General features: G+C 36.3%; 10 protein-coding genes and 2 non-coding genes across 12 annotated transcripts; 8 read left to right on the forward strand and 4 right to left on the reverse strand.

The window, feature by feature from the left end:
* Positions 1-290: 290 nt before the first annotated feature.
* Positions 291-2,283, reverse strand: ipk1 (inositol 1,3,4,5,6-pentakisphosphate (IP5) kinase; the record flags this gene model as incomplete). The annotated part of the gene is made up of 2 exons (XM_056183333.1): positions 291-2,158; positions 2,271-2,283. 2 exons carry the CDS (start codon positions 2,281-2,283, stop codon positions 291-293), a joined length of 1,881 nt encoding a protein of 626 aa, XP_056039202.1.
* A 626-nt stretch (positions 2,284-2,909) lies between these two features.
* Positions 2,910-3,287, reverse strand: fra3 (mitochondrial [4Fe-4S] cluster transfer protein Fra3; the record flags this gene model as incomplete). Its single annotated transcript, XM_056183334.1, has 1 exon — positions 2,910-3,287. The coding sequence occupies one exon, from the start codon at positions 3,285-3,287 to the stop codon at positions 2,910-2,912; it is 378 nt and encodes a 125-aa protein (XP_056039201.1).
* A 596-nt stretch (positions 3,288-3,883) lies between these two features.
* On the forward strand, positions 3,884-5,203 carry set9 (histone lysine H4-K20 methyltransferase Set9; the record flags this gene model as incomplete). The annotated part of the gene is made up of 1 exon (XM_056183335.1): positions 3,884-5,203. The coding sequence occupies one exon, from the start codon at positions 3,884-3,886 to the stop codon at positions 5,201-5,203; it is 1,320 nt and encodes a 439-aa protein (XP_056039200.1).
* Positions 5,204-5,520: 317 nt separating this feature from the next.
* On the forward strand, positions 5,521-7,161 carry SOMG_04553 (MatE family transmembrane transporter; the record flags this gene model as incomplete). The annotated part of the gene is made up of 1 exon (XM_056183336.1): positions 5,521-7,161. The coding sequence occupies one exon, from the start codon at positions 5,521-5,523 to the stop codon at positions 7,159-7,161; it is 1,641 nt and encodes a 546-aa protein (XP_056039747.1).
* A 288-nt stretch (positions 7,162-7,449) lies between these two features.
* Positions 7,450-8,322, forward strand: cwf20 (complexed with Cdc5 protein Cwf20; the record flags this gene model as incomplete). Its single annotated transcript, XM_056183337.1, has 1 exon — positions 7,450-8,322. One exon carries the CDS (start codon positions 7,450-7,452, stop codon positions 8,320-8,322), a length of 873 nt encoding a protein of 290 aa, XP_056039205.1.
* A 596-nt stretch (positions 8,323-8,918) lies between these two features.
* On the forward strand, positions 8,919-11,573 carry mid1 (anillin-related medial ring protein Mid1; the record flags this gene model as incomplete). Its single annotated transcript, XM_056183338.1, has 1 exon — positions 8,919-11,573. The coding sequence occupies one exon, from the start codon at positions 8,919-8,921 to the stop codon at positions 11,571-11,573; it is 2,655 nt and encodes an 884-aa protein (XP_056039204.1).
* A 244-nt stretch (positions 11,574-11,817) lies between these two features.
* tip41 (TIP41 type 2a phosphatase regulator Tip41) lies at positions 11,818-12,585 on the forward strand (the record flags this gene model as incomplete). The annotated part of the gene is made up of 1 exon (XM_056183339.1): positions 11,818-12,585. The coding sequence occupies one exon, from the start codon at positions 11,818-11,820 to the stop codon at positions 12,583-12,585; it is 768 nt and encodes a 255-aa protein (XP_056039431.1).
* Positions 12,586-13,180: 595 nt separating this feature from the next.
* Positions 13,181-14,023, forward strand: cbp3 (mitochondrial respiratory chain complex III assembly protein Cbp3; the record flags this gene model as incomplete). Its single annotated transcript, XM_056183340.1, has 1 exon — positions 13,181-14,023. One exon carries the CDS (start codon positions 13,181-13,183, stop codon positions 14,021-14,023), a length of 843 nt encoding a protein of 280 aa, XP_056039203.1.
* A 267-nt stretch (positions 14,024-14,290) lies between these two features.
* cmc2 (copper-binding protein of the mitochondrial inner membrane Cmc2) lies at positions 14,291-14,625 on the reverse strand (the record flags this gene model as incomplete). Its single annotated transcript, XM_056183341.1, has 2 exons — positions 14,291-14,378; positions 14,444-14,625. 2 exons carry the CDS (start codon positions 14,623-14,625, stop codon positions 14,291-14,293), a joined length of 270 nt encoding a protein of 89 aa, XP_056039207.1.
* A 349-nt stretch (positions 14,626-14,974) lies between these two features.
* On the forward strand, positions 14,975-15,907 carry ppc1 (phosphopantothenate-cysteine ligase Cab2; the record flags this gene model as incomplete). The annotated part of the gene is made up of 1 exon (XM_056183342.1): positions 14,975-15,907. One exon carries the CDS (start codon positions 14,975-14,977, stop codon positions 15,905-15,907), a length of 933 nt encoding a protein of 310 aa, XP_056039206.1.
* Positions 15,908-20,000: 4,093 nt separating this feature from the next.
* SOMG_20228 lies at positions 20,001-20,073 on the forward strand. Its single transcript has one exon. It is a non-coding gene; the product is annotated as a tRNA-Phe (tRNA).
* Positions 20,074-20,497: 424 nt separating this feature from the next.
* SOMG_20229 lies at positions 20,498-20,569 on the reverse strand. The gene has a single exon. It is a non-coding gene; the product is annotated as a tRNA-Glu (tRNA).
* Between the last annotated feature and the right edge of the window lie 51 nt (positions 20,570-20,620).

Genomic DNA, 20,620 nt, shown 5'->3' on the forward strand with positions numbered 1-20,620 from the left:
CGCAAAAGCCGTGAGGTTCTAAACACCGGGTTTCAACTTAAAAAAAAAAAAAAAAGAGGATGAAGTTAAATAACAATAAATTAACTAAAAAAAAAAGAAAAAGATTTGTAACAAGCTTTCAGAGATTCGGTTGGGCAATATGCCAATTTCAATATGTTAATATAAAAAAAAAAGAATTTATTCAGAAAGTTGTAAACATAATTTAGAAATTTAACTGCCTTTATAAGAAACCAAATGCATTAATCATTCTATGAGGCATGCTGCAAAATATCATGAATAAAAAAAACTCCTTAGACACTGCGACATGCCTGGTCGGTAGATTTCATTCCACGTCCATAATACCATCCACCATCTAAAAGATTTCGCTCATCACGTTCCCATTTTGCTAGCTTTGTATGCATATCTTTGGGATCCAAGTCTAACAGTGTAATTTTGTTTTTACCTATATATAGCGTCACATCTCGAAGAGTCATTGCTAATGCAACGTCTTTACGAGAATATTCTTCTTGTAAGTCACGTAGTCTCTTTAAAATTCCTGACTGAAACAATGTCAGAGCAATCTCTGGACCAACCATGCCCTGAAGCACAGAAAGAAATTTTGGCCAATTATAAAAGTCAAGTTGAAGCGGGCAAAAACTAATAGATTTTCCTCGCATTCGACTCATGGCACAAGTCCTGCAGACAACCCAGTCGTCTGGAGCAGTTGGAGACTGGGTGAGCCATTTAGGCTTCATTTCCATGCCTTCCTTCAGATCTTGCATTAAAATGCAAGACGTTTCATTTAAATTTAGATAAATACCTGACGCATTTTGAGTACCCAGTAGAAAATCCTTAGTAACTGGCTGAAGGAATATTTCTAGCAAATACTGCTCAAACCCAGAAAATAAAGGATATACGATATTTTGATAGTAGTCATAAACTTGTTCCGTCGTAATAGTCTGACCTCGTCGACGAAGTCGGATAACTTTATCTTGAAAGAATAGGTTTTTCCCGATGTATTCAAACACAACATTAGCAGTACCAGAAGCTAAATATGACCATTCTGAGGTGTACATATTATTTGTGTTATGGTTATTGGTTTTTGCGTGATGCTGTGTCATAGGTGTCCTCAAAACAGGAGCTTGACTAGGCGACATTGGCTCTTCTTCTGGTTCAAGCGCAGAAGCCAAGTTTTGCATAGAAGGAGGTCTTGAAACCACGGGAGTTGAAGGAGCATGCGTGTCAATAGGGGAAGCAGCAACAGATGAGCTCGCAGTAGATGTGGGGGATAAACTGCTTTGAGAAGGAGAAAGATGAGGATGTTGTGAGAAAAGAGCATTCATAGCTTCGATCTTTCCGGCTTCCCACTCACCTTCAGATAAAGCATCTGATGGTTTAGGAAGTTTGACTGGAGAACGAGTGTTTTCAATAGAAATTAGCGGAATATCTTCAGCTGCTTGACATACGGAAGAAAACTCGACCAGCCATGTCTTCGGTATATCATCTTGAAAACAATCCCATGGACGAGTTATATTGTGCATTTTCCGAAACATTTGTAGCTGGAGACAGAAAAAGTGTCGCATCAATTGACCAAAAAAAACTTGACATTTATTAATTAATGTAGGAAACGACAGTGTCACGTGTTTTTGCACCTCATTTAGCTCGTTGTTGACCCGTACTAGCTGACCCTGTAGTGCTTTAATCTTGTATTTCTTCGTTTCCGGATCTGGCAACTCATAAACAACTAGTAACTCCTTTTGGATCTTCTCAAGCTCGTTTACTTTTCTACCCCTTCGCTTTATCAATTCAACGGCCTTTTTCACATGCGCCTTTACTTCCTTGCAAGGTGCTAATACTGTTATTTGAAAGTTTTGTAAAGTTAGCAAAACTTCTCTTCTCTGCCGTTCTAATGCCTTATTCCAGTCTACCAAAGTTCCAAGAGAAGCAGCAGGGTTCTTTTCAGTCGGAAATTGCCTATACAGAGAAATCCAAGACGCAGTAACAGATGGTGCAAGGCAAACCACGCAACGCCAAGCGTCATAAAACAATCGAGCATTTTCTATCATGTCTCGAATAGACTTGTCGATTTGATAAATATGAGCTCCCCATTTTTCGATTTGTTGATCCGAAACATTGAAGTCCGATTGTTTATTGCTTTTTTTTGGTTGTTTGGTAATTTCTAAATCCAAGTTAGTTTAAAGTTCCTGTTGTTACCAACTTTGATATATATCCCGTAAACAATTTCATAGCCCCTATGCCTTTAACACATACGGGCATTTTTGGTCACTTACTTTTTATTTGCATTCCGACAAAATAAAGGAAAATAAATATGTAAAGAATTAAAGATCTAACACGAAAAACTCATGCAAAGCGGGATGAACAGTATGCTTAAACGTCCAATTGATGCTTGCGGTTTCAATTCAAAACGTAATCCAGAAAAAAAAAATCAAAATACTGTTCGGTAAGAAACAGAAACATAATAAATAGCCCAATGCTCTGTTTATTAGCAAAACAATGGCATAATCCACATACACAACATATGACAATTTGTAGCACACGACTGGTTTACATCCAAAAGTATGTCAGTAATAAAGATCATAGCTCTTTAAAATACGCTACTTATCATAAACATCGTAAAAATCAACTTTGGTTGTGCCACGCTATTCATGATTCCGCAGTCTTTAGGATGCTTTAATAAACAATAGAAAGAGATTTTGACAAAAGACGAATTGCTGATATTCCTTCTTTCTATAGTTTATATAGTTCTATCTTATTCCATTTTATTTCTTTTCTATTCAATTCAATTCTTATCTTATATAAACAAACAAGAGAAGGGTGGAAATACATGCCATTAATTTCTGCTGTATACAGCATTCTGATTGATATTACATGAGAATTTTAGAGTTATTCTCAATTTTTCATGTGTGGAGCTAATGCTCTTCAGACATAGCTGAATCCTTGGAGCTTTCTTTATCCACCTCCGTTAGAAGATTCAATCCGTGCATCCCTTTGATTTCTTCCTTCAAAATGGAGTTAACCAAGCGGTGTTGCGCTAGTGTATTTTTTCCCTGAAACAGTTTACTTTTAATCACTATCTGGTACATGCTTCCACACCCTCCAGACACATCAATCACACGAAGAGAACTTGGGCATAACTTCTCGTTCAAAAGGGTTCGTATTCTGCTTTCACCGTCTGAAGCACCATCTGTAGATGAAAACCGTTTGAATATCCTCTGGGGTTGCACTCTTTGAGGAGACATGAGTATGGGAGGACCCTTAAACCATCGAGAGAATCGTATACTATTCATTTCCTTAAAACTTTCTGGCCAAGAGAAACAAAGTAAAACGAAAAGAATAAACGAATCAGAATTAGCAATTCAGAATAGGAGGGAAGTTGAAGAAGAATGAATTTTATCACCTACCGGAATATGTACTAAAGCTGAACAATTCATTGGCTTATGCCCAGAGCGCCTAGAAAAGGCGAAAGACATTTCGTTCACAAAACTATAATAATTTCTTCTTTTTCTTTTATATTGTATTTTATTTTTTTTCCTTTGGTTTAATTATAGTAAATCCAAGGTTTAGCAGGAGCGATTGAGACCATATTTGGCGACAAACGGATCCCAAAGGAACATAGACAGTTGTTGAACCTGATTACAGCTTTTTAATATTTTATTACTCTCTGAGAAAAAGAAAAACTAGATCTACCTGATAACATCGAGTAAAGCAGAGGTCAAAGGTAGTTTTCTTTGAAAAGGAAATAAAAAGAAAGCAAAACAAACACTTTGCCTTACGCTTTGTAACAGAAATGCTTTGCTTCCATATTGTCTAAGTACCGGGTTTTAACTTTTCAAACAATATTTATTGATACAATTACGGGACTTCAGTGAATTGTTTGTACGGCATGAACAACATGCGCAATTCTAAGACTCAGTTAGAGAATTTTGCTCTTTTTGACGACATTTGTACTCTGCTTTTTATTGACAAAATACATTACTGGTCTGAGATCCATAAGGTTCGTAAACTTGTGAGTCGCTCTATCGAACGGATTGACCCGCAGCTTCTTCTTGGCATAGTCATCCAGAATGTGATAGAACAGAACGATTTGGACGGTGCGGTTGAGGAAGTATCGAAACTGCGCGAACTGCAGCCTATATTCCAAAGATGGTCAGGATCATCAAATAATGCTTTCCTAAGGCACGTTCGTTTGTATTTATCTCTCTACCTTCCTTCTTGTAACTTTGAAATTTGCTCTACTAACAGGTACTTTACTTCGACTAAACATGAAGCCTGCGTAACCGCCCGAGAACCTATACAAGCAGGAGACGATATTTTAGATCTGTCAGGGACTATTGTAAAATTAACCCCTAAAGAAGAAAGGACTTTAGGGGCTGAGAAAGATTTTAGTATTCTGCATTCTAGTAGATTAGGTTCAATGTGTCTATTTTTGGGGCCTGCTCGTTTTGTGAATCATGATTGTGAGGCCAATTGCCGATTTAATACTTCGGGTAGAAGAATTTGGCTGAAATCCATTAAGCCAATACTACCAGGACAAGAAATTACTACTTTCTATTCTTCAAATTATTTCGGTACCGATAACTGTGAATGTCTTTGTTCTACGTGTGAACAAAAAGGCATGAATGGCTACAGAAAATTTTTTAATTACCATTTGAATACATTAAAGTCATCGTACTTAGAGAGTGTGTCTGCTCAACAAAGCCAGCAAAGAGAAGGGCATCCTTTCTCCATATCTCAACAAGACATGCTTTTCCTCAGTCATTGGGACACTGGTAGCGACTTAAGTAATGCTTCGGATTCTGATTTAGATGATGAGTTTTCTCTATATATCCCGCGGCATAAAAAGAGAATTTGGTCTCGTGAACGAAAATCTATGGAAACAGCATTCTTAGAAGAAACGATGAAATCACAACAGCAAACAAGCTTTGATAAGTTTCGAAAAGAGCTTAAAAGGAGAAGGCTGAATGGCAGTATTGAATATTCTTGCTCAGATTGTCAAGGACTTTTCAACGCATCTTTGTCTCGTGCTCAAGATAGAAGGTGCCAAAAATGTTCACGTCATTTTCATCTTTATGAACTTCCGTGGCCATTTCGAAGTAGATCCGAATACGAAGAAGCTAGGCCTGTTAGCCCTACCAAAGAAATTGCCCAGAAACAACACACCATGTCGTTGCGACGAAAAAAGCATATAAGCTATACCATTTAAGCTACTATATATATTATGTTTTGGATACAATTAGGTCTATTCGATCATTCACTGTTAATTTATCTATAGGTTCTATGATCCTAGTGATTATAGAAGTTTTGCCAACTAAATTGGTTTAAAAATAATAATTCCTAAAAAAAGTTAGATTATGTAGTAATATGAAATGTCTACTTATACGTTAATGCAAATTTGGAGTTCTAGGAAGTATGTAGTGCCTCTCGTGTTACCGGCAGTGCAATTTTCCATTACCACTAAAAAAAGTAAGAAGGATCAAGAAGTGCTTTGCTTTTCTAAATAAGTTCGTTATTTAGATAAACATGCAAAGTGAAGAAGAGCCCATTTTAGGGCCAAATGTAAAACAACCTACGAATAGAAGAAGATCGAGCATTGTTTATGGGTTGTCTCGTCCACAATTTGTCGGTTCTGATGCAAAGAGTGCACCCTCTTCTTTACAGGATTTTATTGAATCACGTCAAAGAGCTTCGAGGCGAGCTCAAGCTTCTACAACAGCACCCAATTATGGTTCTCTAGAAGAAGCAGGGCGGGAGTCTAGCTCCTCTGCTTCGGCGTCAAGTGAAGAAATTGATAATGTCCAGGATAGCACTTGGCAAAAAGAATTACGTTTACTGGTTAGCTTTGGTATACCAGTCGTTTTAACTTCGTTACTGCAATATGGGGAAGTAATCATAACGGTCTTTTCACTAGGACATCTAGGTAAAACGGAATTATCAGCTGCTAGTCTTTCAAATATGACTGCTACTATTACAGCTTTTGCCATTTATCAAGGTATCGTTTCCGCTCTTGATACTCTTGGCACCCAATGCTTTGGATCAGGAAACTATGAGTTAATAGGTCTCCATTTACAAAGAATTCTTTCAGTTTTATGTTTGCTTCAATTACCAATAATTTTTGTCTGGTGGAATATAGAACCGATTCTCCTTTTCTTTAAGCAGGATCCTACCACTTGCTATCTAGCGGGTAGATACATGAGGGTCTTGTTGCTTGCCAGTCCTGCTTACGCACTATTTGAGTCCTTAAAACGGTTTTTACAAGTACAAGGTATTTTTCAACCAGTTACCAACATTTTAGCCTTTATTGTTCCTCTCAACATTCTTTTAAATTATCTGTTTGTATGGAGCCCTTGGTTCGGGTTCGGATTCATGGGCGCCCCCGTTGCTGTTACAATTACGCTTTGGATGGCTTGCGCAATTCTTCTATGGTATATTGTAAATATCAATGGACGCCAGGCTTGGGGAGGCTTTAGTAAAGAGGCTTTAAGAAATTGGGGTCCATTATGCAGGCTTGCTGTTCCTGGCGTTGTTATGATATGTAGCGAATATTGGGCTTTTGAGTTATTGACATTCGTTGCGGGCGTTTTGGGTACTACAGATCTCGCTTCTATGTCAGTCTTATCTACGACTTCTTCTATTTCATACACTATTGCCTTTGGTGTAGCTGCAGCTGCTGCTACACGAGTAGGAAACCTGATTGGCGCTGGAAATACAAAGCTTGCTAAACTTTCGACTTATGTCGCTGTATCCGTAGCAGCGTTGATTGGGCTTTGCATAACTTCCCTGATGGTAATATTTAGGAATCATTGGGCCTACCTGTTCACTTCCGACAAAGATGTGGTACAGTTGGTTGCTAAACTCGTTCCTCTTTGTGCATTAATGAACATTGCCGATAACACCCAGTGCGTAGCTGGAGGTGTTCTTCGTGGTCAGGGACGTCAGCGTATTGGAGGCATCGTTAACTTCGTCGCCTACTATATTCTAGCTTTGCCCATAGCTATCATTTTATGCTTTTACCTTGATTGGGGTCTGTTTGGCTTGTGGGTTGGAATAACTGTCGCGGTTTTTGTTATAGCTGCCGTTGAAACGCATTGCGCTCTTCATGTCAACTGGGAACATTTGGTTGAAGTTGCTGAACAACAGATTGATGAAGCTCTTAATGTTTGATTTTGATAGCTCTTTATTAATTTTTTTTAAAAAGAGTGAAATTTTGTTATTTTTTGAACGAGCCAACTAGAAAAAAAAAGCAGTGTTTTAGACTCAGAACTTTCTGTGATCAGTGAAATTTCTCAAGAAATTCTAACTTACAGGTTTACCCTTACGCATTTTAGCTGCTAAAAGCTGCGTATTTCGTATGCGGTAGTTTCATGTATTTGAGGCCTGAACCGCCTTCTCCCAACCAACCCCAATTTTGAATAAAAACTCAAGGACCCTCAAAATTACAATATTTTGTAAATGTCTTTGGTATCTTATGATAGTTCGGATTCTGATGAAGAATATGAAAAGAAAACTGGTACAAGATCGACGTCTAATGAAAACTTGTTTCAGCATGCGAGAAAAATCCCTAAAGGAATGGGAAATCATGAGAAAATAGAAAGCAACTCACCTTTAAATATGGACAATAAGATTCATCACAATGTTGATTTGAAAGAAGATGATGCAGACCGGCATAAGAGCTCACCATCAAAACACTTGAATGGACCTGTAATGCTTAACCAACTTTTGCCTGCTCCTCATCATGGGAAAAATATTCTGCCAAAAAAATCAAAGCGTTCAGACATAGAGGCTGAGACTGTACGTGGCAATACAAAACCAAACGATGATGAGAGTTCACCATTCGCCGATGTACCTAATGATATAGAAAATGCCAGTACCGGCTTCATTTCGCTTTTTAATGTGTCAACCCCTTATAGGCATGCGCATGAAGGATCTACAGCAAACGAGCCATGTTATGAACCCGTATTTGTGAAACCTCAACGAAAGAAACAGCGTATTAATACAGAATCTCTGAAAGACTCAAACGAGAATTCGTCACTGCAATTTAGCAAACCACAAGATACCGAAAAAGCGCCATCACCTGAAGCGGATATTATTGAAGGAAGACGGAAAGAAAAGGTTCGGCTTATTGACGTTGACATGAATCAATTACCTAAGGTAGATACTCAAGAATACACTTCTGCAACACCATCGATTAAAAGCGTGGCTCCTGGTCGACATCAACTATCATCCTTGGTTGGAATGGCTGCAAGTCAAAAGGAGAGTTTCGAAGCATATTTTGAACAGCAACGTGCAAACAAAAAGGCTTCGTCAAAAAGTTATGGGTTTTAATGATTAAATTATTTTTGATGTTAAGGAACAATATTATGAAAAGAGTGCTAGCGCATTAGATTTTTTTTCAAATGAACCTTTTATGGTAAGCATGGGCGCAAAGGACTGAGTGCTTCAAGTTTTATCTCGACACTCGTTAGAAATATAATATTTAAAAACATTCTTTCAAGTTGTAGATTCATCAATTAGATTTTAGTAATCTCTATGCTCTTACATCAAAAATGGAACCTAATTCCAGTTTGTTCATAGTAACTTACCTTTTATTTTAACAAATATCTTGTTACTATTTTATTCCACTTTGTTTTCATTGCAATCGTGTTCTCTCGGGGTTTCCCTCGATGACTTACTTCTTCAGACACCAAGTACCCCTTGAAATACCAATTAATTCATGAAAACTCCTATATAATAAAGGCATAGGACTTACCATTTATATTGTATTATTTTGAACAAGTATTATTAATTATTTTCTATTTATACCCACTAATCAGTACTTTTGACGCTCACGCTCGTTTATTATTATTTTGGTAACGAATTTGGACCTAATATTTTGTTTAGTTTTAGAAAAAGTATTTCGAAGAATTCTTTATGAATACAGGATGGAAGAAAATAAAAGGAAAGACATATTTACTGGAGAGCAATCATTCTCTCAGTTGAGTTCTGAATTGGATACTCAGGGTACCCCAGTGGGCGAGAAAACACCGTTGTTTTTTGAAGGACCTAGCTTAGATGTTTCTCCTAATGATGCATCGAGATTTTTGTCTAATGAGAGCGGTGATGTTTCCTTTGGTAACATGTCAGAGCTTAATGTTGCTACCGACCTTTTAGAATCTTTAGATTTAAGGAGTATGTACATGCAGGGTTATGGTCACAACAATGCTTTATATAATTCATCCCAAAGTCCCACAAGAAAGTCTGGTGGCTTCTCTATGGGACGACGTACAAATCCATCTAATGAAGAGCGAATTCCTAGTTTAACTTACACTACCGGAAGCTCAAATGTCTCTTCACGACCTTCAATGTTTAAAGAGGACGGTGTATCCGATATTCAGGATGATCAATCAGCAGAGATTTCTCAAAGGATCGTTTATTCCGAAGGCGATGCTTCGCGAGATGATTCTTTAGATAAATCCGATTTTATTTCATCTGCATCTTCACCCAAGAGTACACCAGTTGGCTCTTTGTCAAGACCAGATGATTATTCTAATAAAGCAGAAGCAAACGGTAGGTTACCTCGTCCAGCTTCTAGTATTGGTAAGCCTCTGCCACCCCTTCCCTTTTCTCCGGAGAGGGTTTCTCGAGCTCTACCACATACGCCGCAATTGCTCTCTTCGAAGGTTAATTACGAAATGCCATCCGATGATTCTTTAAAGAACGAAACTGTAGACTATCATCCGCAACATCCCCTTGCACCCATTCAAGAAGCACCAGTGGAAGATACCACTGAACAAGTTTCGGCGTCTGTTTTTGAAGATGATGCCAATAAGTCATTAGTTTCTTCTGACAGTCTTCGTAAGAAAGTACAAGCCAAACTAGAAGCTAAGCGTGCTTCTGATGGAAGTTTCTACCTAAGCTCATCTCAAGACAATGACGAATTTTCGAAAGAATCGATGAGCAATGAACAAATTCCCAACATTTTAGAAGACTATGTGGATAACAATGAAAAAATAATTACGAATGATTATTGTCAATCTCCTTCGAAGCGTGGTTCAGTTACTTATAAAGAGGTTCCTCGATATTCGCTCGCTGCTGCGAAGATTAAATTTAGTGTAGCTAGTCAACGAGGTCGCATCAAAAGCAGCTCCTCCATTGATAATTTAAGTGCTATACTGGATTCAGATGAACTTCACCACAAGCCAATAACTCCTATTCCTGGCTCGAAACGTACTTTTAGCAATATTACCGCAAATGATATCGCAGGTCAATCAGATTTTGCTCCGACCAGTCCGCAATCCGAGAGAGAAGGAGCATGGAACGTTTCAGAAACGGGAACTGTCGCTTATTACGAGCCAACTTTTGATGTGTCAGACAAAATCGATGAAGTTAGGCAATCTACACCCGTTTCAGATGAAGAGGCAATTAATCGGTCTAAATCCTTGGAAATTGATCGCTCAAAATCCAACCGCATAAATAAGCCTAAAGTCGGATCTGCAGCTGTTGGAGTTGAGAACGTTACTCCACGACCATCAACTTCGCTGGGTTTTGTCAAACGAGATATTTTTGAAGATAAGCCTAAATCTTTACCAAAAAGCGGCCGCTTCTTTATTCATTTAAATTATTTTCGACACGTTTCCTCGCCTTTTGTTGGCGATCAGCCGGGTATGAGAATAAGCGTAGTTACGCCTTCTCAAAGTGTTCAACTTCCATGGCAAGTGAACAAAGGTAATGATATATTGGACCATGATTTCACCTTTCCCGCTGATGATAAATTTACCGTCAATTTCATGTTTTTTGATATGCCGCACCGTAATACTCGAGAAAAGGAACAAGCAAATTCCGCAAAGAATGACTCAGAAGCTGTTAATGTGGAGAGCAAATCGAAAACAAAAAGACTTTTTGAACGTCTTTTCAATCGACGCAAAAAAAGAAAACTATCGAAATTTAGTTCTTTAAATGGGGGTAAGCAAAAACCTGACTACTTGGCCAGAGTATCAGGAATGGCAACTCTGACATTGTCTCGTGTTAAGAATAAATGCTCTGGTAAAGTTTTAGTTACTGAAATTCCCATTAGATTACAGGCCATATCTGGTAAATCCGATCTAAAGCTGAACGATGTTATAGGAAACCTTTCATTGAGTTGTCTGTATATTCCGGAGCTTGCCATTCCAGAATCTGAAATGCCTATAACATTAAGTCAAGCTAATCAAGATCTTCGACATGTTCGTCAGAGCTATATATACAAAGAAGGTCATGTGTATATACTGGAGGGTACGTCTGTTCGTAGACGATATGCAGTTCTGTCTTCCAAAAAGATTAGTTTATATACGGACAAAGGTGGTGATTTTCTTTTAGGCTTGAAAGCTGTTGGAGATGCAAGGATTTTATCTATAGCGGATTGTGACAAAGAAGTATTAAATCTAGGAATTACTATGGGAATCCTACTTACTACCGATAAAGGGGTTCGCGTGAAGTTTTACTCAGAATCTGAGAAGGAGTGTACAAAATGGTTTGAGGTACTTAATACACATTCATTGGTATTAGAAAGAGGAATTCAGACACCCTGGCTTCAAGAGTTTGTTAAGCTTATTCAATAATTTTGGACTTTTTGATTTTGGATCAGTATGACAAGTTGGCGGTATATTTTGTTAATTGTAATTTGAATAAATTTTAATTATTAAGATAATTACTCGAATTTCTATGTTTGTTGTAGTACAGTATACTGAAATAGGTAGCTTATTGCAACTGTACACAGCGAAGACTTTTGTGTTGTGATCACAAGCATAAGCGCATCCAACTCTAGCTCAGACTTAACAAAAGAGAAAGCTCGTAATAAGGATTATGGATCCGAAAATAGAACAATATAGTTACGGTTTTTGGAAAATAAAAACCCAAAAAGGTGCTATTTTGAAATCGTATGAGGCTGATAATATGCAGACGAATTTAGGATTTGCGCCTCCTGAGATGACATTTGGAAAGAACTTCATTACAATTTATTATAAAGATAGCCCAATTTACGGGTTTTTTACCAAGGATGCTCTAGAAATGGTCGGTAAAGGATCTGGTGAATTAATGCAAGTTTCATTCGCAGAAGAGTGGATAAAATCAAGAACCAAAACCGGAGAGAGCTTTCCTGTTGTCTCTCCTTATGATTGGACTTACTACACCGAATACCAAGGTACAGTTTTAGATCAAAACCTTCGTTTCAAAGACGTTCAGGACCAAATACCTGCGGTAAAGATTGTACAAGCCGGTAGTAACTTGTGGTACACCGAGTTAATATTGTTCGAAGACGAATTAGCTGATAATGGCAAAGCAATGTTTGATGTTCGAGTACGGATAGTGAAAGGACACTTCATTTTGCTAGCAAGATTGGTAATGCGTTTGGATAATGTAATAGTGCGTGTGAATGAGACAAGGATCTATATCGATTTGAATGGTAATCGGGTATTAAAAGACTTTCGTAAAAAAGAGTCCAATTATGAGAGCGTCATTAAACGTATACCTCTAGGATCAGATAAAGCAAGACTTTTGGATGATAATAACTGGCTTAGTGAAAGTTTACCATTGCTGTACCACAATGTATCAGAGCTTCGGGGTGTACTTTAAGTGCAGGTATAAAATGAATTTTGCCCAAGTCATTTGGCTTACTATTGTCATTCGAGAGTTTCTGATGGTTGGATAAAGTAATATTTTTATACGTGCTCTTTTCGCACGGATGTATAGAGGCCAACAAATGCACTGCTTTCATGAAATCCATAATGGATAAAGGATGCTTCCCCAGCATTCAATTTCATACTGGATTAAAGTTGAGTGACCTTTAGGTTAATATTTTTTCCTTATATTTATGTAATATACACTGATTTATTCGTTTGCTAGCTCAAAAGTACACAAAGTAATGATTGTTCTGGGTTTTGATTTCATAGTCATGCAGAAAGCACCTCTTCTTTATATAAGGCCTATTATATTAAAAGTAAAACAATAAATCACTTATACATAACATCTTGCAAAGTTTAAAAAATGGTTGGAAGCGAATCGAAATGTTTCATCCTGAGCTTGCATTAACCAACACTTATACCTTAGAGATTTTCTGTTCACCTTTTCAACAAGAGGTTAATATTTAAGCTATTAAAATCATACCCTGATATAGTATAAAAAACATAAACCCTGAAATTTTGATTCAGAGGTGGGAACCGAGGAAACCATGTTGAAAAGTTGTAGACAATTACTGGGCTCCGATGCCAGATCGAACTTGTACAGAAATCAGAACAATTGGCTTTTGCCGATAAGAAGTTTACATAGTACTTCTGTTCTATCCAAGGAGACCGTACAAAAGGCAAATCTAAACTCTCAGAATGACTCTAAGTTCAAACCATTAACTCCCCCCAAAGACCCAAGAAATATTGCTCCCCCTAATAGTTTTTTAACTAAAGCAAGTCTCTTGTTTCAAAAAATCATCTCGCCAAAACAGAATATGTTTTTCGAGGCTACCAGTACTGCGAGATATATGTATTATGAGGCTTCACGCCAAGCAACACCAGAAAGGGATTCTCAAGATGCATTCCAGTTTTGGTTTCGCAGATGTGAAGTACCAATGACATTTCAGTCTTGGTTTCAAATTACACAATTACATCTGTGGATTCTTCAAACACGTATCCGTGGTCTCCAGCCACAGGAAAAGCAGGCCCTTTCACAAGCTCTAGTAACTCGGTTTTTTGAAGATATGGAATTTCGCATTCATAAAGATTATAGGATTAATAGCGATCGCATAACCGGAATGTATTTGAAGGATCTGTTTCAACAGCAAACAGGCGCCATTTTTGGATACGATCAATCGATGTTAGGTAACGATGCTGTCTTAGCTACCGCAATTTGGAGAAACCTGTTTGCTGGAAGCCAAAACGTTGACTTATCTATTCTAGCTGAAATTGTCGCTTTTGTGCGTTTGAATGTTTTCGAACTATCAAATACTTCAAATGAAGAATTTATGACTAGAAGAGATGCCTTATTCATTCCACCCGGTCAGCAGATTGAGAAGGTTTATTAATGGACTTATAATACAAAAGACCCGTTGAATTAATATGAAAAGTCAGAATTTTAGTTAGCCATTGCTGGCTTTAATAGCCCAGTATTAAAATATTAATTCTATTACATTTTGAAGACTCATTTGTAAGTATAGGATGTAGTATATACTATAATCAAAGTTTACAAAAATCGTGGGCAAGATAAGCTCTAGTGGCTTTATTAACAGTAAGATCTCCTCAGTGAAATACAAGAATCCTTTAGCAAAATTAATTGAATTAATAGAAACTGTTTATTCTTTTTCAATTTGCCCTTGAAAAGCTTTCTGCTTCTCTCCTTCTTGATGGCTGCGTAATCTCCACTCGGATGTTTGGTCTATTCTGTATTTTACTATGTTAGATTCAATATTGTATTTCTATATGTATATATTATATTATAAACATACGTTTTTTGAAGGCAACCGTTCATTACACGACTTTGTTGGCGACATTTCCAAAGCACACTGACAGTTCGACCTGTAGCGCATTGAACAAAGTCTTCAATTTCCTTTTGGCAGTTCTTTTTCACCTCCTTTTGATATATAGATCGTATCTCAAATTCTTCTTCAATAGCTGACTTATTACCCATAATCAATGACCTTTACGAACACTATAGGCAAACTTGGTGAATAGTTATACAATGAGAGAAACGATTGTAGCAATAAAAGATGAATGATTAGCCTTATGTAAGGAAACGCGTAAAAATAGCAATTTAGCTAGATTCTCGAGGTCTCAAGTAGATATTGTATGCTGACAGTAAGTTGTGAAAAGGGTGTGCGTTCCATTGAACTTTGTGTCGACTGGCAAACATATCCAAAGACATAAAAGGTTAGAAAGTCCGTACTTATCGGGTATATTCTACTATTACATAAAAAAAATTGCATTTATTTCATAAAATAAAAGGGCAAAAAACGGTGAGTCAGTACATTAATAACAGTATGGAAAATGAAGACGCGATGCGATTTTTTATTGAGAATCCGGCCCCTCCTACTTTAAGCGATGTGGAAAATAAGGTGAACAAGTTCATTGATTTGCAGCCTGAAAATAGGAACGTCGTCTTAGTCACTAGCGGTGGAACTTTGGTTCCTATGGAAAAAAACATGGTTCGCTACATAGACAATTTTAGTGCAGGAAGCAGGGGAGCTGCATCTGCTGAGTACTTCTGTAAAGCAGGATATGCTGTTATTTTCCTCTATAGGAACTTTAGTATGATGCCTTTCGTTAGGCACTTTGAAGGGCCATGGACGAACCTCTTCGCTAAAAAGGATGATGAATCCCCTTTATCTTGGGAAATTAAAGATTCCCTTAGAAATATGTTAAGTAATTCGCTTGAAGACTTGGAACTTATGAAGGAGCAGAATCAGTTGCTTTGTTTACCATATACAATGCTTACTGAATATTTATGGTATTTGAAAACCGTAGCGGAAGGATTAAAATGTTTGAGATCGAGAGCTTTGTTTTACCTGGCAGCTGCTGTTAGTGATTTTCATATACCTGCGCAGGACATGAGTGAGCACAAAATTCAAAGTGGAGCCGGAAAAGATAAACTTGAACTTACTATGCGCCCCGTCCCGAAATTTCTTCGTTATCTGGTTGATTCTTGGGCGCCGGAGGCATTGATTATTTCGTTTAAACTGGAGACTGATGAGAATATTTTGATTCATAAGGCTAGGGCTGCTTTACATCGTTATAATCATCAGCTAGTCATTGCCAATTTGTTAACGACTCGAAAGAGGTCAGTTGCGTTTGTCATCCACGATTCTGTTATGTGGTTGCACCTTTCTGAAGATGATTTAAGGAATGGTGTCGAAATTGAATATTATATAGTTTCTCAGTGTGTTAAATTACATAAAGAAAAAAATCTAACATGAAAGTTTGTTCTAATGTGTGTATACTATTTTACGAACGTACAGCTTCGTGCTCTACTTTGTGAAGTTAATATCGTCGATGCAATTAACGACAATGAAAACGTATGCTTATATTGAGTAAAGGTTACGGTGAAAAACTGCAAGTGGCTATTTAATTACAACCTTTAGAACCATGAATACACCCAATACATTTATTTCATTGAAGTTAATATTCAGATATTGTAATCGGTACGAATGGCAGACTTGCTTAATAAGTTTGAGATAATGGAACTGGTAAATATACAGTTCTCTTCCATGAAGGTATCCTACAAAAGGTTTTGATTCATTATAATGAGTGAGATTACCGAGTTCCATTTACTTTTGGACGAAGAGAAAGTGGCCCACACTTACATAAATTATGTAGTTTCCAACCGATACAGGTGAAATATGCAAAGCTAGATATAACTGTATATAGAATATGACTTCTAGTTGACCTTATACTTGCCAACCTATAAAAGCTAAACTTGGGAGGATTTCTTTGACCTTTACCAATGGTGTTTATCATTGTTCTAATATTAGAGCCTAGACAGGAGTTATGATAATAAACGAATATATTGAAGTGAAGAAAAAGATAAATACACTTCAACTAAATTCATAAGCAAGAAAAAAAGTTCCTAACAATGGGATGGCGAAAGTAAAGCTATAACATTTGAAATGATGAGTTTAATTGATGCACCTTTAAATATTTGTGACGACTGCCAAGGCCGAGATATTGTATTATAATAATACAAGAGAGTTCGTATAATCTTATTAGAAAAAGAACAATGTTACCTCGTAGAGGATATAAATATACCAAACTTGAAAAGTACGAATCTTCAGATAGGAAGATTCGACGGATCTGGCCTAATAAAATTAGTGTCGTTTATTAAGCTAATCTAGTCAGTGGACTCTGAAAATACTTTTAGTTAACTAAGTAGAGCCCAATTTATACTAATACAATTTTTACAACCCTTAAATCATACACTGGTTTTATATATATTAGACTGCGTAAAATCCTAGCTGTGACAACGACATGTAAGTTTTTATTTCAGTTATACGTTTAAGCTCAATATAACGGTAAAATAAAAGTAGTAATGTACATTGGCATTGCGTTTGAATTCCTTTAGTGAGGTTTTATTAAGACGACGTCGCTAATTATCAATATCATATTAAAAAAGATATAATGTATACGTTTTGAATCTTAATATGTTAAACTATACCATATGAACATACACCGTATTATTAAAGATAATACTACATATTTGTCAGTTTGTAGTTTCTTGTAATATAAACTAACTGCTACAGGTTTAAAGTGTTTACTTTTAAATATTGCTATTCTATAAGAAATTATCAATCTTCACATCTGGTTTTTACGCTATATGATTATATGACATAGTGTATTTTTTGTAGATTGAAAACATTCTTGTAACTTACCTTAAGTGAAAGTAACCCAAATCGAGGGATCTGACTAGCTCAATAAAATGGTAATTTTATTAAGCCAAGACATTAGAATTTTCCAATCCGAAGATTCCTACTTCATGCGGAGGGTTTTTATAACTTTAGTACAAATAACGCATTGATTTAGTTCTATCTTAGTTTAAATTTCTGTCGTTTACCTTCTGTAATGCAGGAAGTTTCTGTATATTTATATTTTGATATCTAGACGTTGACAGAACAAATAACTGTATATGATAAATTCAAAAATTTTGTTGTGCAGGATAGCTAAATTGAAAATTTTAGTATACTACTCGGGATGCACAAATGCCACAGTTCTGGAATTTCTTTTTACAATTTAGACATCAATGACACTTGACGCTTTAATCTTAAATTAAAGACTAACTAAGTTATATATAAGTAGTATAAATCTTTTATCAACGGACATGGATCCCGATGCAGCTTGCATGGCAATAGAAAAATCGTCAGCAGATTAAGTACTATTCGACCATGGAACATGGAAAATAACCCTTTGATAAACATTATCAAAAAGATAAATCGACCTACCAACTCCACCAAAAAACCAATTTTTTAATACCTATTCGTTTCGATTTTCTTCAAATTTATCCAAATTTGATTATGAAACCCAAATTTTATAACTTTGATGTCCAATATGACTTTTAGGAAGTGTGGGAACTATGTTGCATATAAGAAGAAAGCCAGCATAAATTTGATGATTGTGACTTGGTTGATGTAAAAACCCTGATGAAACTCCTAAACATTGAATTCGATAGTTATTCACGCAAATAAGAATACTGGGTGGGTAAATAAAAAATGAAAAACACCATGAAGCGGTATACCAAAGGAGATAATGTAAGTATAGAGAGATGTTTCTTTTTTATTAGATATTGTTTCGTATTACAAGAGATGAGATACATGTATAAGAAATGGTTTACGCAAAATAATAAAAAAGATTAAGACCGAATTATCATCATTTGTTATTTTCATGTGAGGAGAGTCAGAAGAGGGGAGGAGAGGGGAAAAATACGGAGGTAAGTTTAAATTTTTTTTTTTTTTGCGCAAAAGAATGGAAAGCTTGAACGGCTTTTCCCTTTCTCTCCATCATAACTAAAATTCCATAACTTTCCATCTCTTATACACTATATACACTATATACACTATATACACTGTACTGTCTTTTCTTCCATAATCCCACATGCCCACATGCCCACATGCTTAAAAGAAAACATAAGGTTCTTGTAATTCCTTTGAAGTCATTTAATTACAAGTATCTTTCGTACATCGTTCCAATAACCTATATCTAATTATTTTGTTGATGACTTACTATTCTAAGTTTTCCAATGCAAACAATTTCGGTAATGAGGAGAACTACCGACTCCCTTTTTCGGGTTTCATTTTGTATTTTGTATCGACTTTTTACTTAATTTAAAATATTTAAGCAGTATTAACTTTAGTAACCGGTGGATGACATATACGATTAAGTCTATAACCTGTAATGGTCACATCGCTTGTGGATATACCTAGGTACAGACCTTTTTTGATATGTTGTTTCAATGAGTTGAATCAACCAACATATACATTGCACTTATTAACCTAAATAGCCTTCACTATAAATGGTCGAGTGAACCAGTTCTAACCAGATCTTGTATTCTTACTGATGATAAATTAGCCTTCCAAAATTAGCGATTGATTTTCCGTGTTCTTCGGTTTACATTTGCACTTGTCAGTAGCATCCCTGCTTCGAAAACGTTATCACAAATGATGTTCGCTTAAGAAATCGTTGATGTTTTATGAGTGAACGACGAATGTTACACCTTCCATACTGATTGCAAGCATTAATAATGATGCTATTGCCATTTATATAAGGCCCTGGTAAAATACATTATTATTGTATATTACTTTCGCTTAAGCTTCATCCATAATATCTTTACGTAATGAACATTTGATTTCGAGTGCTGCAAAAAAGGACAAGCAAGCAAATACTTGGCTCATAAAGTAACAAAATATAGAGTGCAACCCTCAAAACATCTATCATTGTGTACGATGCAAACAGACGTACAAGTGCTCCACTTCTAATGCATAATACTTGTAATTTGGTAGTATATATTCAGTTCTCTACCTCTGATGAGGGAACGAACTTTACAAATAAATGTTCCTGGGGCGTACACAAAATGATATAAATATTGGCAATAATGATTGGTGTTACCGATCTTGTTTATGATACGCAAAAGATTGGATAAGCTCTTCCAACAAGTAAGAAACTAAAATTACTCATTGAATCAATTCAAAAGGTTTAATGTTGTTGCTTTAAACAAACATACTCCGAGTGAGAGCGAAAATGAAAATGTGTTGTAGTGTCCATCTTATTGTTCGTTTTTTGATTAGTATACATTTTCACCGCTAAGCCAATGGTCATTGTTATATGTATAAAATTTAGTACGTTATTATATGTTTTCGTGGATGTACTAACAAGTGGACCATCGTTCTCTGTTTAGCGTATAAATCGCCGTTTACTTTCAACAATAACAGACAAAACAACAATTTATTTTTCGGGACAAGAAATAATGAAAGGTAAAGGGCTATTAAGCCTTAGATTGACATCAGTGACTGACTGATCATCCAAGTCGCAATGGTGTAGTTGGGAGCATGACAGACTGAAGATCTGTTGGTCACTGGTTCGATCCCGGTTTGTGACAAATTTTTTCTTTTTTTTTTTTCATCACATTGAGCTGAACAATACTTTGCTCTTGCTCATGTTGTATTGGAGTCATCGTCCGGTGATTAAGTAAATTGATGAAACCGACTACTTGAGGCAAATCCAGTTCAACGACCGGGAAGAAAAAGCTAATCAAAAAGGTTAAAAGATATTGGAATTAAGAAAAGTTGTGCATTTCAACTTAATTATCGAGAAACTAAATCGAAAATGATTAGAGCATTCATTTGACGGGGAAAACTTCAGAAACCTAATATAGATTCCTGATATTTCCTTCTTATGTATTATATTTTTGATTTTTTTCCGCTTTTCTAATCCTATTTTATATTTAGCATCATGAATCAAACAAAGAATATAATCACACAAAATCACGATACTTTTCAGATAAATATAAAAAAGGATAATTATTCCGTCAGGGGGAATCGAACCCCCGCCGCATCGGTGAGAGCGATGAATCCTAGCCACTGGACCATGACGGATTTCTTACAATCCAGATGTAAGAAGAAACTTACAATTGGCAAACATAATTA

Source organism: Schizosaccharomyces osmophilus, chromosome 3, assembly GCF_027921745.1.
Source record: "Schizosaccharomyces osmophilus chromosome 3, complete sequence".
NCBI lineage: Eukaryota > Fungi > Ascomycota > Schizosaccharomycetes > Schizosaccharomycetales > Schizosaccharomycetaceae > Schizosaccharomyces > Schizosaccharomyces osmophilus.